The sequence below is a fragment of the Eptesicus fuscus genome, chromosome 24 (assembly GCF_027574615.1).
Source record: "Eptesicus fuscus isolate TK198812 chromosome 24, DD_ASM_mEF_20220401, whole genome shotgun sequence".
NCBI classification, from domain to species: Eukaryota; Metazoa; Chordata; class Mammalia; order Chiroptera; family Vespertilionidae; genus Eptesicus; species Eptesicus fuscus.
This window is the reverse complement of record NC_072496.1, coordinates 11563443-11580970: the sequence shown is the minus strand read 5'-3', so window position 1 is coordinate 11580970 and position 17528 is coordinate 11563443. Positions and strand designations below refer to the sequence as shown.

General features: G+C 37.7%; 1 protein-coding gene across 2 annotated transcripts in view; it reads left to right on the top strand.

Annotated features, from left to right (window-relative positions):
• The window catches only part of BRINP3 (BMP/retinoic acid inducible neural specific 3), a 199555-nt gene that overhangs the window by 48316 nt on the left and 133711 nt on the right, over positions 1-17528 (top strand). The window contains exon 2 of one of the 2 annotated variants that reach the window (XM_028158072.2): positions 4710-4995. In XM_028158072.2, coding sequence (XP_028013873.1) covers positions 4760-4995 — 236 coding nt within the window. In that variant the 5' untranslated portion in view covers positions 4710-4759. Of the gene's footprint in view, positions 1-4709; positions 4996-17528 lie in introns of those variants that run through there. The other variant, XM_008149829.3, reaches the window with a different exon arrangement.

Below are 17528 nucleotides of genomic sequence, written 5' to 3'. Positions count from 1 at the left end.
GTTGGTTTGACCAAATTATGAAGGACTTGCTGGCAGGGATTATGTTTCAGTAACCCTGTGACCTGCTAATGGTTAGCACACTGTTGTGTACACAGTCATTATGGAACATGCACCGAGTTCAAGTCGTTTTCTCTAAACATTATGTGCTGTTTCATTTTATCTGCTTACACCAGCATGAGATGATCATTATATTCATCTGTTAGTAATGCATTACTTTTGTACTTTCTCACTTTCCTTCCTTCCTTTCTTTTTTTTTTTTAAAGAACTGAGCTTCCTTGTTTTAAATTACATTCTATACGTTAAGACTGGCCTTAGAAGTGAAGCTCTCCAGTCATTTAACTGCTAAACCTGTATTCCAGAAGGTCTTTCTGGTTATTTATTTTAGCTGATCAGGCAATACCGTGCCTCTGAATTACAGCTTTAAGTGGTTTCCATCTTAATGAGGGTTTCTTATTCCTCTGAGGAGGATATACTGCGGAGGGAACTAATCTCAGACTTGATCCTGCCAATACAATCTTGTCCTACCAATAAAGAGGACGTTAAATGCTACTACCTAATGGCAGAACTGATTAGGAAAAATTAAGAGAAGGGGAGCTCCATTCCTCAGTTCTGTCCCTCACATTGGGGAAATTACTCTTAAAAATCTCCACACTCAGGCTTAGCTGGTTTGGCTCAGTGGATAGAGCGTTGGCCCATGGACTGAGGGGTCCCAGGTTCTATTCTGGTCAAGGGCACGTACCTCGGTTACAGGCTCAATCCCTGGCCCTGGTCGGGGTTGCAAGGTGCAGGAAGCAACCAATTGATAAGTCTCTCTCTAATTAATGTTTCTCTCTCTTTCTCTCTTCCCCTCCTTCCCACTCTCTCTAAAATTAAATGGAAAAATATTCTCAATTGAAGATTAATTTTAAAAAAGGTGGGAGGGAATTAGCCAAACTCGGAGTCACCTGGGTTCTCTTTACAATTTAAATACAAACTATCTCAGTGTTTCAACTTATGGGGTCATATCACAAAATATCTTGGTAAGGTTCAAATCGCACTTATTACCAATTCATAAGGAAAGTGGTCAGAGACTGGAGCATAAAGTTCAGATGCAGGATGTTTTGCATAGTATGTTTAGATCAGAAGATCTAATTTTAAAGTAAAATATGAGGCATGCTTCAGAAAACTTATTTGTAACCACGACTGTCTTTGACTACCAAAACAGTGAAACAAAAGACAGTTTAAAATAAAGATGAAAATAATCTACATACAGGAATAGAATGGAAATAATATTGACCGACTTGAATGTTAGACTCAAAATCATAAAAATCCTGGAAGAAAACATAGGACATTTCTCAGAGCAATATTTTTTCTGCTATATCACCTTGGGCAAGGGAAAACAATATGGAGTTTCCTCAAAAAATTAAAAATGGAACTGCTGTATGACCCAGCGCTTCCACTTCTGGGAAGATATTCAGAAAAACCTGAAACACTAATTCGAAAGAATAAATGCACCCCTATGTTCATTGCAGTGTTATTTACAGTAGCCAAGGTTTGGAAGCAATCCAAGTGCCCACCTATATATATAAAAACCTAAGCTATGATGTGCACTGACCACGGGGGGCAGATGCTCAATGCAGGAGCTGCCAAGCTGTGGTTACTTGTCAGCGGTGGTTCTCAAGTAATGCACCAGGAATCAGAGAGGAGGGAGCCTGATTCTGGGGTACGTCACCCCGGAACCACCCTCTCACCATCTGGGACCCATTGGGGGATGTCAGAGAGACAGTTTCAGCCCAATCCCCACAGGCCAGGCCAAGGGACCCCATCTTGGCATGAATCCATGCACTGGGCCTCTAGTTAGTAAATAAGTGGATAAAAAAGCAGTGGTACATTTCACACTGGAAAACGACTGGGCCATTAAAATAAGGAAATCTTACCAGCTTGGATGGACCAGAAGAGCATTATGCTAAGTGAAATAAGTCAGTCAGAGGAAGACAAGCACCATATTTCACTCACATGTGGAATCTTATGAACAACAACAACAAAAGGCAAACAAAATAGAAACAGACTCATACATACAGAGAACAGACTCACAGCTGTTAGAGGGGCGTTGGAGAGGGGCAGAGTGAAAAGGGTGAAGGGATTAAGCAAAAACAACAATAACAACCAACCTCATAGACACAGACAACCTTATGGTGATTACCAGTTGGAAAGGAAGGTGGGGGCAGGTAGAGGGGGGTAAAGGTAGGATCAGTGGTGACAGAAGGAGACTTGACTTGCTGTGGTGAATACACAGTACACTATGCGGATGATGTGTTACAGAATTGTACACCTGCAACCTATGTAATTTTGTTAACAAATGTTGCCCCAATAAATTCAATAAAAATATATAAGTGAATAAATAAATAAATAGAACAGAGAGAGAGAGAGAGAGAGAGAGAGAGAGAGAGAGAGAGCGAGAACACAACAACAAGACCATAAAGATAAGACCTAATATTAACACATTTAGGTAGTTTCCCCAAACATATTTTAAGAAAGTTGTTCCATCTTCCTATATGTTAAGATGAGGGAATGAGGACCACGAAATCCCTTTACAAAACGTGGTGAAGGAAAGAATAAAAGCAGTGGTTCTGGGTAATTATATATTGAAAAATTGCAGAATTTGAGAAGAGGACCTCAGGCCAGGCCTGTCGTTCCCCACTTTTTCTGTAATGCTCTGTGTCTTACAAACTCATGTGCTTGAGCAGAGTTACGTTTAATGTAATGATCTAAGCTCAAAGAGTTAGGTGTATAATTACGATTTTGCACCAGTAGGAAACATGCTTTGAAACATGCTGTACCACATACGAGGCCCTATTCTTGCTGCTTCACATAGGAAAATATAACATTTTTGTAACAATGATTAAATGGTGCGAGTTTGAATATGTTTGATCAGCAGAATGAAAATGTGTGTTTAACAAAGATAGGAAAGATTTGTTCGTCACAGGGGGATTATACTGTTTCATTATGCATAATAATAATAATTCTTAGTTTATGAATGTAAGTGAAATGCATTAATATTAAGAAAAATGTCATAGCTCCCACATAAGAAAAATACTATGTAAAAAATATCTGTTTGCTCCATCAGAATTGGAAATTATGAGTTGAGTCATTTGACAGTGCTCCATTTAGACAAGTAATTGATGGAGACCCAGCACCTCCCAACCCCTATTTCAAAATGTTTCTATTATGTGATTTTATTTTTTCATGATAAATCATTTTTAAAATGTATTCACTTGGAAGGCTTCCTATGTTGTTTACAAAGATGGCGTTCTTTAATGACCACAGTGAAATAGCTCATGTGATTAGAGCAACTCATATAGTGTGTGGGTATGAGTCCTTTCAATTGTGTGGTGGGCAAGACTGTGGATATCGTGACCTTGGTCATTCACAGTGTATTTCTGTTTTGACATTCTTTATAGCTGCAAAATTATTGCTGTATACCTCTCATCAATAAATAGTTTAGGATTAAATTATGAATTATAGGGCTATAACTAGAAAGCAAATTAAAGCTATCAATTGCCTTATCCAAACACCAGAGAAATATGACAGCTATAATTAAAATATTTACCTAATACTGTGCATTTTGATTGCTTTCTAAAGAGATTTTGCTGACTAGAAACTTTTACAACCCAAACTTTCTCATTAATAACATTTACATAATGCTCAGTTCTATGTGCTATAAATAATAATGTTGGAAAAATTGGTGAAGTGAGAAAGTAGAATTGAATTCAGATATGTGTAGGATTTTGTATGTGTGATTTCTGCTTCATGTAAAGTTGCTTTGCTCTGCCACCCTGGGATCACGCCTCTTGTTACTTTATTTCTGAATGTTCCTAAAATTAATATATATGGTTTCATAGTTTACATATAATCTGCATTGTCTTAGTTTCTGTGTGTATGTGAACTTTGTAGGTATGCCTACTTATGAATAATACACAGAGGCACATTGAAATCTTTGAAAGATCCTAAAAATAATTTAACTATGATTCTGTTTAAATAATCAGAAAAGTTTGTTTCTAATAGGATAATGGGGAAAAAATAGCTGAGCAAACACACACCTCTACTCTCCCCCTCTCCATACACCCATCCATTCCTTTCTCTGTTTAGAGAGATAGACAGATAGGCACACACATACTCACATATATAAACATTATTTATTTATTTATTCCTAAACCCATAGTTTTAGTCCATCCAATTTCATCTATATTATGAAAATAACTACCCAAATATCTTCAATTTATTTGCAAGAATTGTCCTAAAATAACTAAATAATAAAGTACACTTAGCATTAAAATTTATAACGAATTATAATATAATTAAACATTCATTATTTATAAAGTGCTCAATGTGATAAAACATTTATAAGCAGAACAAAAAAAAGAAAAGAGTTGTGACTCCAGACTTTTCATCGTCACTTTATAGGTCTTCACGATCTACTGCAGACACCGCCATGGGGAGCCCTGTGTGACTCGTGTCTTCCTTCCCAACACACTCACAGAGACACGGGTGCGACAGGGACACAGCTGTGACAGATCCCAGTCATTTGAGTTTCCTTAGTCACTTTTGCCAGGGTCCAGTTTAAAGCAATGCTATTAGCTTTTTTTTGTTAATGGATCAGCCTCCTGCACAGCTTCCCTGCTGGAAAGCACGCTGTGGGCGCTCACTAATGGCCTGTGTGTTTCGTCTAGGTGTTGAGGGCAAGCTAAGAGGATGAAGGCGCTAAGTGCCCAGAGGAAGCATGGTATGGCGCAGCGGAGCCGGTGCTGAAGTGCTCTCTCTGATGGCTCTATGGGAGTGGATAGCCCTGAGTCTGCACTGCTGGGTGTTCGCCGTTGCTGCTGTCTCCGACCAGCATGCCACAAGCCCCTTCGACTGGCTCCTGTATGATAAGGGACCCTTCCATCGCTCACAGGAATACACTGATTTTGTGGACCGAAGCCGGCAGGGATTTAGCACAAGATACAAGATTTACAGGTACGGGGCCAAGGGCAGGCCGTTACAGAGCTCTCTGCCTTGGAGGCTGTGTGTGAATGCGTTTCTCTAAGGGAGAGTTTCAGAGGGGAGAGGGTTGTCATCAGGAGGGTTCTTATTTACCATTTGCCTCCATCATGTTTTTTGTTATCCTATATAATAAAAGGCTAATATGCAAATCGACCAAAGGGCAGAATGACCGGTCACTATGATGTGCACTGACCACCAGGGGGCAGATGCTCAATGCAAGAGCTGCCCCCTGGTGGTCAGTGCGCTCCCACAGGGGGAGCACCACTCAGCCAGAAGCCAGGCTCACGGCTGGCCAGTGCAGTGGCGGTGGTGGGAGCCTCTCCTGACTCCACAGCAACACTAAGGATGTCCGACTGCTGGCTTAGGCCTGGGGAGCAGGCCTAAACTGGCAGTCGGACATCCCCGGAGGGCTCCCGGACTGCGAGAGGGCGCAGGCAGGGCTGAAGGACCCCCCCCCCCCCCGAGTGCACAAATTTTGTGCACCGAGCCTCTAGTTTGAACATATTTCTCATAGATGTAACATATTCCAGGAAAACGTGATAACGGTGACCCCTTGTGGGTCCCTTTCAGATGCTAGAATCCTTCTGTGCCTTTAAGTCAATGCCAGTGAACTTTGAGGCTGAGTTCATTATCATCAACATTGTTCAGTGAATTTTTCTTGAATGGTGTTTTCCTTTCTACTTATGCTATGCTGTGTTGTTACCTTTTTTGAGCTTCAATGGAAATGGTATCTTGTACTAGTCATTGAGAAGTTGAGTCCATTCAGACTATGGCAATGGCAGAAATGGCAATGGAATAGAAGGATAAACAGGATATGATAGCAAAGGCCAAGAAAGAAGAACAGATTGAGACCTATGGCCTTTAGCTTTTACTGCTCTTCTACGTTTAACTCTAGTTACACAAAAGAAGCTGTATGTTAAATCCAACAGACTTCCTGCCCCCGAACCCAATGAATCCATTAAATAGAAGATATACAAGTGCATCTGAGTCTATGCCATAGAGAATGTTTTATGAAAGTTTTGATTGGCTCATTTCTTTGACATAGAAGCTTACGATTCCCAGTGATTTGTTGAACATTCATGGAGAAGCAAAACTTAGCTTTGCATTTGTGTGTCTATATGTAAATATGTGATATATATATATGTTTTATTTTATGTGGTATCTGTGCACCAGAGGGCGCTGTGCTTCTGGTCTATATGTGGGGTCTTTATAGAGTGGGAAATAGTATAAATTCTACCAGCAATGCCTATTTACCAAACAAATTGAAGGTACTAAACTAGTTCTATGAAGCATCACAGAATTACGGGTGTGTGTGTGTGTGTGTGTGTGTGTGTGTGTGTGTGTGTGTGTGTGTTGTTAGAAATCCCTAGTCCAGGCAGCCAGAGCATGGTCACAAGTCTACAAAAAAGACTTACTCTAATTTATTTTAAAAATAAAATGACAAATATTAAATATGTTCTTTCTGAAACGCAATAGGAAAAAGTCAGTATATTATGATTCCAGTTGTATTCCTTTTCATGTGTGTGTTGGCTTAGCCCGCTTTCCTTCACAGGTTGTGTGAAATGACTTGAGTTGAAGGTGGTGAGAATGTCTTCTATGTCAGCATTCTGCAGGAGGGTTTAAACAGTCTGTCAATCAAACTGGTGCACGCTTGTCTCCACAATCTATTGGCATCTCCGTCGGGAGGTCAGAAGTGTCTTGTGTGTGGTTGTTGGAGTTTGGCTCACCCGTTGATTGGTTGTGAGTTGCAAACAAGGGTTGGCATGTTTTAGAGGTTCTAGGCTGACTGACTGAGAGGCATCAAAATTATTTGGATTGCCACAGTGAAAGGTAATGGAAAACAACACCTTTAGGTTGGTTTTCAAGGCTTGTATATTCCATTTAGAATTCATGGGAGTCTATTCCTAACGACCTTCATTAGTCCTATACTTCTCGACTTTTGGATATGTTTATCTTTGTGTCTTGAATAAGCAGGTATGGAAGTTATCTGTTTGTAAACCATGGAATATGATGTTCTTGTCCCCTGCTTGGACCAGACTATAACTTCTATGTGACCTTTGAAACATTGCCTAATGATGCTATCTATGATCATTGATGGTTGGTGTGGAATGAGCAATATAATATACTCATGAAGATTCCTTTTGCCTTGCCACAATGAGATATTTTGTTTGTCTAACTAGTATTTCCCTAAATTTCAGAGAGTTCTCGTACCTCTCCCTCCAATATAATGGATCTGAGTTCTTCTGGAGAAGTTAACTTTATTTTTGACATATCAGAACCATCTCAACGGCAAGGATTAGACTAGCTTTCTGGTTTCTTTGTTGTTACTTTTGTTTATCATATCTGTCTTCAAAAATAATTATCAGAGACTTTATTGTTCACGAATGTCCAACCTCAAATACAGAATTTGTGATTAATATACAGAGATGGAAAATCTATATTTTCCCATTTTAATCACTAGCTTCATCATTTTGAAAGACCACATAATTTCAAAAAGTGACCAGCAAAATTCTACTAGTGCATTTTATTACTGCCATAAGCTACTTCATGCAGGATATTGTGTTGACATAGTTTCTGAAAGGCAGTGGTTATGAATTAAAACATATTAAGCCTGTTAAGATAATTAGGTCAAATCTCTTTCAGTTGTCTTTCTTCATCTAGCTCCTTCTCCAGAATCATATTGTCCTTTTTACCACAGATATAGAACAGCATGATCATAACAACGAAACATTAGTAAGATCATGGTCAGGGTTTAAAGAAAAAGAAATAGCATTCTTTTCACAAGGTTCGTTTTGTCGAGTAAGAAGGTTTATCTTTGTATTTTTAAATTAATTAGTGTTATGAAGTACTTTTTATATTTTGGTCTGAAACTACATTTTGACTCAAGAGGTGATTATTTTATGAGTAGGTCATTGAATTGGAGGGTCTACAGGGAGCTTGCTAACACGAAACTGCTTTTTTGGTTAAATATGAAAAGTTGGGTTTTCAGCTGCCTTTCTCTCTTAGCTAAAGATTGACAATAGAACCTAAGCACAGGCATTTCAAGTGAGTGCTCTCACTTTTAGAAAATAGACTGAGCCTGGAGGAATTATGTCTGCTCTGAAGGGTAGAACAGGAACACACCTGTCCCTAACTAAACTGGAGCCTTGTGATTGTAGTTATCATATTCTAGAAACGCCCTTAGGCAGTATGCTCACCAGCAAATGCATAATTTCTTACAGGCCATGGAAATCCTCATCCTTTTCATAACTCACAGGAGCTCAGGATGAGGGATTCCCTTTTAGTAAGTCCAACTTACAATTATCTCGAACCATGGACATGCATTCTAAAGTCATAGGGTGGTGAATTTTCTTCCCATAAAAGAAATATTTTACATACTAGAGGCCCAATGCACGGAATTCGTGCAAGAGTAGGCCTTCCTTCCCTCAGCAGCCAGCACCGCTTCCCTCTGGCACCCAGGACCCGGGCTTCCCTCACAGCCCCAGCTTCATCTGGAAGGTCGTCCAGTAGGATGTCTGGTCTAATTAGCATATTATGCTTTTATTATTATAGATACAATTATGATAATACAGAATAATAAAAAATTTGACCTTGAGTTCTAACATTTTTTGCTTAACCACAAGTGCAAGTGAATGACGAGGAACATGGTAATGCTTTTCTTGTCATCTTTCAAAATAACGTAAAGATATGTCAGATTACTGCAACCGACTTTGCTTCCTCAGCAGTTTTTCAAAATGAAGTTTGAGTGAGAATAAGAGACAATTGAAATAAAGGCTGTGCCTTATTGACTTTGTAGCCATCTTTTCTGACAATTATATTTACAAAATGCCATTAAGGACAAGCTGGCCTGGAAAACGATGGACGGATATATGGACACTTCATATACGACAGGCCCATAATGAAACAGTATATGAGAAAGGGAGGACTCCTGAATAAATGGTTCTGCAATTTGGGTTTTTGTTTGAGAAAAGCAGAAATAGGATTACTTTGTCAATCCACCTACACAAAACTGCTTGATATGGAATGAGGATCTAAAATAGGAAAGGCAACAAATTAAGCTTCTAGCACAGTGGTCGGCAAACTGCGGCTCGCGAGCCACATGCGGCTCTTTGGCCCCTTGAGTGTGGCTCTTCCACAAAATACCAAGGCCTGGGCGAGTCTATTTTGAAGAAGTGGTGTTAGAAGAAGTTTAAGTTTAAAAAATTTGGCTCTCAAAAGAAATTTCGATCGTTGTACTGTTGATATTTGGCTCTGTTGACTAATGAGTTTGCCGACCACTGATCTAGAAGAAAACAGGGAAATACTTTCATGCTGTTGGGATATGTAAGAATTTCTTAAAATACATTAAATATAAAAAATATAATTGGTCAGTTCAGGTATATTAACATCCACACTGGTAACAGAGTGGATAAAACTCCTAGATAGAATGTTAAGTGAAAGGAACACAACCCAGGAAAAATTTGCACCCATGATTCTACCATACGAAGCTCACAGAATAGGTACAATTGAATTATAGGTTTAGAAATATATAACTAAGAGTGGTTGTAAAACAAAACAATCCAGGACATGACCAAAACAAAAGAGAAGATAGAACTCTTCATAAGAAGCAGAGAAAGATGAGCCACACCAATCAGGGCTAAAATTTGATTTCATTTTATTTCACAATCAAATATATCTGTGAATTTATATTTAAATGTCCTTTAGTTGTCATTGATAAAATAGAAATACTAATTCAAGGGTTTAAGAATTATAATCAACTTTCAGAAAAGCCAGTTTTTAATGGGGATTGTATATCATCTCATGATTATAAATAAAAGTCATGCTTTGTAACAACTAATAGAATTTGTAAGTAATAATTTTTAGTCTAACAGCGAATTCATGATTTTTGCTATTAAAATGAGAAAATGAACAGCACTACGAGTCCACAGAATTATTTACAGAAGAGAAAATAACAATTATGATTTTTTGGCATTCAAACAAATAATTTATTTGATTATTTTTCTCTCTGTGGTTCCATCTTACCAAGCAGTCTGATTCCTCTCTGTCATTATCTTTGCGATCTTCTTCCAAATACAATTACCAAAATTATCACTATTGTTCTCTTCTGTTATCATGTTCTGGGTCTTCTGAGTTGCTAATGTGTGTGTGTGTGTGTGTGTGTGTGTGTGTGTGTCTTTTATTGGACACTATGTCAAAAATGTAAAGTGTAAAATCAGAGGGAAAAGAAAATACTAAGTAATAATACCTCTTCATGATTTTAGATGTTTTGGGGTTTGTTTGTTTTTTTTTTGGCTTTCTTTTAGTGTGTGTGTATTGTGTATATTTAAATGGAGTTTTATGAAAAGACTACTCATGTGCATTATCTCTTGTTGTAAGAAAATGTCCCAAAAGGATATTCATTATGGGTGGTTTTTTTTGTGCCTTAATATAAAATAAAATTATTGCTATATAATTGTAATACTTAAAATTTTCAACTTTTAAAGTATGAGTCATAAAATTAAGATTAGGATATTAGCACTTTAGTTTTATTAACCATGTAATGTGAATAATAGTAAAAGATTAGACACCACCTTCAAATTGACCCTTCCAAAATTAAAGCCAAAATTCATACTTACTATTTATATTTTGTAATATGTTTTATTTATTTAATACCTTTTAGACCAAGTAGCAAGTTAAAAAATAGTTTAGATTACTTTTTCTATTAGTTACTGATTTTTTCTTATGATTTTCAATTGGAATAATAATTCCATAATCTACTGTAGGATGCAAGAATTATCCAGTAGAATTCATTTGGCCTAGAGAATTCATTTGGTCTTACGTGAATTAATTAGTAATATTTATCCATGGAATTTGCCTCTCAGACTGAAGTGATCTACGATGATGCATAGATGTCCAACAAATGTTGGTGGGAAAAGTACACGAAGTATGTTTATGTATTCTTAATTTTCCTTTCATCTATTTCTCTAAATATTATAGTAAACAAAGGCAATATAAAAAGTACACTCTTTATTAAACCAGCAAACAGGAAAATACTAATAAACTGTTTCAGTTTAAGTGTAAAAGCTGATAACCTTGTTTATAGGCAAAGAGGGAAATATTAAGCTCTTTGGTTACTATTAAAGAATTATTAAAGGTTTCTGAATATTTTAATGATAGTCAAGAAACGGAAGGTTTCACAATATTTGAAATTAGTTCACTTATGTACAAGTTCATTGTTAAGGTGCCAATAGCCCAATATAGACATATATCCTGCTGACATATGATTACTTTTTGTCTCCACTTTTTAACATGTTTTTATGGATTTCAGAGAACGGAAGGGAAAGGGAGAGAGAGAGAAATATTGATGAGAGATAATCATTGATTTACTGCCTCCTGCACACACCCCACTAGGAATGGAGCCCGCAACCTGGGCATGTGCCCTGACTGGGATCAAATCGGTGATCTCCTGGTTCATGGGCCAACACTCAGCCACTGAGCCACACTAACCTGGCTTCCTCATTTTTTAGTAAACTTTCTCCAATCTAATGTGCAGGCTACCTGTTCCCTTCTGTGACGGTTGCATAGAGGCAGAGAATGGCCTCACCATGTATTTGCATGTCTCTTTTCTAGCAGACCTTCCCTGGCTGTTCACTTAAATAGATAATAGCAGCGAACTAATTAAACTATCTCTCCTGTTAGCCTCGAATTAGCAAAGGCTCTGTGTTGCTGTGGCCTCGTGTTCTGCCTGTCTTATCTTAAAGAAACACATGACTATTATCCCAAAGCATAAGAGAAAAATAGATTTAAACAAATACCCGCAATGAAAATGTATTAAGTATTTGTTCACAAAATGCATTCTCCTGAAGATTAGCCAATATATGAAAAATAACCTTTGATAGTCATCATTAAATTCATCCCACATGAAAATACTTTCCATATTCATTATAAAAATCAATGGGATGATAACTTTCCTTGCAAGTATTTTTTTAGAAGTGAAACTTTTTTGGGGACATAAAATCAAAAGATTCCCGGGATTAAAAATGCCCTTAAGATTCATCTCTCGCCATAGCCAGTGTGGCTCAGTTGGGTGGGCATTGTACTGTGCACTGAAAGATTGCTGGTTCCATTTCAGGTCAGGGCACATGCCTGGGTTATGGGCCAGATCCTTAGTAGGGGGCATGCAGGAGGCAGCACATCAATGTTTCTCTCTCTCTCTCCCTCTCTCTCTCTCTCCCCCTCTCTCTTCCTCTCTCTTTCCCTCTCTCTCTCCCTTCCCATCTGAAATCAATAAAAATAGATTTTAAAAATAAATAAATAAAAGGTATCAGTCTTGAAACCCAAAGCTTCTTCATGGTCAAATTGCGGACACGAGAAGATTGGAGTATCTTGTCTGATGGATTCTTGGTCAAAGCGTAATAAATGAAAACCATACTGTTCACTTTATGTGTGTGATACGGATTCTGAATATCACCAATTTTTGAATGACCCAGGAGGGTGGGCAGACAATTTTGAATTCACAAATTGTCAGCTACGTGTTATTGTTCTTAAGGTAACTTACTGTGGAAATTGGAGAATTATATCTCATTATGGCAATGGCATATTCCATTGTCTCCACTGGCAGCGAAATGCCATGACCTCCCTGTTGTGTTTAAGGTGTACTCTCTGGACTTTAAGTGTGAAAGCTGTGTTTAGCTAGGCCTAATCTGACTGGTGTGAAAATGCAAGCAGTAACAAGGTGTGGATAGAAAGGTTCTGTTTTATCGGAATCTGTTGAGATTTACACTTTTGTGATTTGAATTTTTGATTATTTCCAATGCACCACTCTTGCCATTTGTGTGTGTGTTTGTGTCTGAGAGACTGAGCATGTTTTGTGCCTGAGTTCCCCCTTTACCTTCATTACCTCCCTCTTAATAGCATTATTTAGTTCTTATTTTACACTGAAAATGAATGCCCAGTAGAGCTCATGGGTTTATATGCAAATTATTTATTTTTCAATTCTTTCAGCAATGCAGATAAGCTTTTGAGTGACATTTTAGAAGAAAATGCATAATATTGCAGATTAATATTCATTTAATTTGCATTAGATAGAAAAACAAATACAGTTATGCAGTAGGAAATTCTTGAAAGAAAATGGTTTACTTGCAAGATTATGCCTATGACTGAATTCATTTTTCTGTAAGATTTTTTTTCTCATTGAGAATAAAAGCATCTTTTTCAGTTTGATAATTTGTTAAAATAATTATTTTTAAGCAAGAAGGAATAAAATTTGCAAAATAAAATTTTTATATGAAAGGATCTCTTAAACTTGCATGTAAATATTTGAGTGCTTACCTATGCACATACAGTATCCCATTTATTTAAAATCAATTAATTAAGCAATAGCCACACTAAGTGTATTATTTAAACATAATTTTCACTAAATTCTCAGAAATATTTTTGTTTGAGGTTAATAATTTCATGAGAATTTGTGAATGTACTGTCTTCTTAGAAATGGCTACACAAACTAGCCTGAGGAACGGTACATAATATGTCATAACTTATCTATTTCCTGAGACATTTTAGTAATTACCTAAAGTAATTCTAGCAGACATATCACTGTAGTTCTGTTGGACATATTACCCAGAAATAAGTTTAATGAGAAAAAAAAAATCTTGTAAGGTTGTCATCTGAACAGGATAAACATATTTGAGTTGTTTACAGCACCATTAATTTGATTTCTTATAAATTATACAGTGGGGTTGAACTGGTTCATTTTATGGATTGGTTTCAACAGCAAGAACCAAACAAACTCCTTGCTTCATAAAGCTAAGTGATGGCTTTTTGTCGGTACTCCAACATTCCCCACCAGGAAGGAAATGCGATATGTCATCACTATTTTTGTATCTGATTATCTTTAAATATCACTGAGAATTGGCAATTATCCCTTATAATGGGTGAAATAGCCAAGTCTTGATAAGAGAAACTCACATATAACACTAAACATTAAATGAAAAGTTATATGCATTTAAAATCTCGATACTGCTCCAATGGCCTTATAGGTTAAATTGTTGCCTTGGTGGTTAAATTTGTCTGTCTTCATTATGAGTGAGCTTATGAATTTATAATATATTCATAATTCTATTATATGTAATTATAGTGTGAATATATTCTTTTTCTGAAAACTATCTGTTCCTGACTTTTGACTCCTTTCTCTGTCTTTGGGAAACTTTCATGTTGTAATAAGTGAAGGTATTATGAAACTGAAGGTAATGTTTCCAAAAATTACATGCATGATAAAAATTGTGAAAAGAAGTATTTGAATGAAAATGCTTAGAGTGGAAAATAGATTTGCTATTTTATCCTCTCACTCTTGTTACAACCTACTGTCTTTAATTCAAAAGTGATCTCTAAGTACCAAATCTAATGAAATCTTTTCAATTTTGTGACAGTATGGAGGTAGCTAAATAGCGCAATAATTAAAAAGCATGGCTTAGGTTTGAATTATGGTCTCGCCACTCCAATAACCTGTAACCTTAAGCTCACTAATTATCTGTATCATCGTCTGTAAAATGGAGATAATGATAGTATCTACCTTACAAGTTTTATGTGAGGATTTAACTAAATAATGCATGTCACTGAAGCACTTAGCATAGTGCCTGACACAAACAAGTCATGTTCTTATAATTATGATTATTATTACCATCCTGTCAACATATCATATGCCACTCTTCCCTTATTCCTCTTCGGTCATGTTTTTAATGAATGTTACTGTTTCTGGAGGCTGTCATTAGATAGGAGATGGATGTTTCTTACAGTTGTGATCTTGTTGTCACTGACTAAAATCTTCCACAGTGCTTCATTACCAGTGAGCTGCTTTTGAAACCCTTCTGAGAACTATCCCCTAATTTTAATCCAGAAACATATTGTGCAAAAAAGAACACTAGATTTAGAATTGAATGATGGCTATTAAAATATGTATGAATTGCCCAGACGGCATGGCTCAGTGTTTGAGCATCAACCTATGAACCAGGAGGTCACGTTCAATTCCAGGTCAGGGCACATGCACCAGTTGCAGGCTTGATCCCCAGTAGGGGCGTGCAGGAGACAGTGGATCCATGATTCTCATCATGGATGTTTCTATCTCTCTCTCCCTCTTCCTTCCTCTCTGAAATCAATAAAAATATACTTTAAAAATTAAAAACATGTATGAATTTGTAATAGGCTAGTTTATCGCTCTAAAGAGCAGTTTTCTGAGGAACTTGGAGCAGATCACGGTGTCTCAGAATTCTACAAATACCTTATTCCACAAGGTTTCCACTTTATGTTGATATTTTGATGATAACTTGAAGAAATCCATGTAAACATCCTATCTAATAAAAGAGTCATATGCAGATTGACCATCACTGCAACACACAATATAGCTGCCCCTATGTGGTCAAAGATCCTGCCCCCATGTGGACACAAGATGGCCACCACAAGATGGCCAGCAGGGGAAGACAGTTGGGAGGCACCAGGCCTGCAAGGGAGGGCAGTTGGAGGCGATCAACCCTGCAGGGGAGGGCAGTTAGGGGTGACCAGGCCGGCAGAGGAGGGAAGTTGGGGGCAAACAGGCTGGCTGGGGAGCAGTTAGGCATCAATCAGGCTGGCAGCGGAATGGTTAGGGGGTGATCAGGCTGGCAGGCAGAAGCGGTTAGGGGCAATCAGGAAGGCAGGCAGGTGATCAGTTGGGAGCCAGCAGTCCTGGATTGTGAGAGAGATGTCTGACTGCCTGTTTAGGCCCCGATCCTGGCCTAAATGGGTAGTTGGACATCCCTCGAGGGGTCCCAGATTGGAGAGGGTGCAGGCTGGGCTGAGGGACACGCCCCCCCTCCGTGCACGAATTTCGTGCACTGGGCCTCTAGTATTTAATAATTGTGAATATTATCCTCTGTGTTCAGATATATATTTTCATTACCTATCTGCACATGAAAGAATACATATAAACCTTTAGAATCCTCAGACAGCATTATAATATTGAACAAATGCATGCTTCTCCATTTTTGAAACTGCACAGTATAAATATCAAAGAATAAGTGGAGTACTGACACTTTATTTAAATTTTTGCTGATTAAAAATAAAATGCTGGGCTTTTCATTATTTATTGGCTTTTCATGAGAGTCACATTTATTGGCTTCCTGTTGAAATGGATACTGTTCGAGAGGAGGATTTTATTGCAGTGATTTTGTTTGAGCCATTTACCTTTCAGAAAGGCACAAATCAACATTGTTTGGGTCTAATGGTTATTGATTTGGAAATAATTCTCACAAGTATAGTTCTTTAAGGTCAAGCCAAGGTTTTGCCAACTTAGCTGTTGTGGGAGTCACATGTTGCCTAAGAGCCCCCTTTTTTATGGGATCCATTTTATTTTATTTGACTTGCAGTTCACATTTCCAGGATGAGGGGTAGAACGTTAGCCTTTTTTGATAATATGCACTACTGCTTGAGTAAGTATGTGGCTGCTGACTCATAATAGAAGGGCTTGCCATTGCACGTTAAGAACTTAGATTTCTTCGAACCGAGGACTTGGCACTCACTTTCCCAGCGTTGGCGCTCTCTCAACGTTCTTCATTATTGAAATAAATTGGTCACTGGAGATTGGAGCTGTGAAATCATCGTCCATTTATTTTGGGGAGCTGCGTTAAGTGCTTATTTTAAGGCAGTCCCTAGGTATTTGCCAACAGGTGTCTGTTAGTTTTTAAGTCCTTCTTATCACTTGGGAAGTGTTAAAGCATTTCCGTCTACAAGCATAGGTCTCTTTTCTTCTCTTCCAAGACGTTTCTTTTCATCTGAGTTTTCAATTATTTTCTATGTAAATTTTTCTACAGCACCTCCAATTTATAGGTCTCTTGATCTGATTCTGTCTTCCAGACTATCACCTTGATTTCAGTATTTTAGACTTTTTTCTCTTCTAAGACATCTTTCTCGGTATTTTCCTCCAAGTCTTGCTATGGTTGTTTGAAGTGTCAGTACTGTTTGTGTTTGCTTTCAATCTGATTTATTACGTTTTTAAAAAAAGTCAATTTGAGGGAGGGAGGGAGGGAGGGAGAGAGAAAGAAAGAGAGAGAGAGAGAGATTTTGTTGTCCCACTTCTTTATGTATTCATTGGTTGATTCTTGTATGTGCCCTGATGGGGGACTGAACCCAAAACCTTGGCACATGGGGAAGATGCTCTAAACAACTGAGCTACCCAGTCAGGGCCTATTGTTGCAATTCTGGTTCCCTTATCTCATCATTGTCCCTTTAATAACATGTTTTCTCTCTCTGGCCCTCATCACTAAAAAATAAAAATAAAGGAATTCTGTGTATTGAGCTCTCACCAACTAAGAAATTAAATACTGTAATTTAAAGTTCAAGGTGCAGGATCTGTGAAGGAACAGGTTGTGAGACACCAAAGCTAGGTTAACACAAACTTACTTCCCATTGTTTAAAACTGGGTCACAGTGATATACAATTATAGCAGCATCCTTTGAGACAAAAATAAAGCTGCCATAATAATAATCAAAAATAAA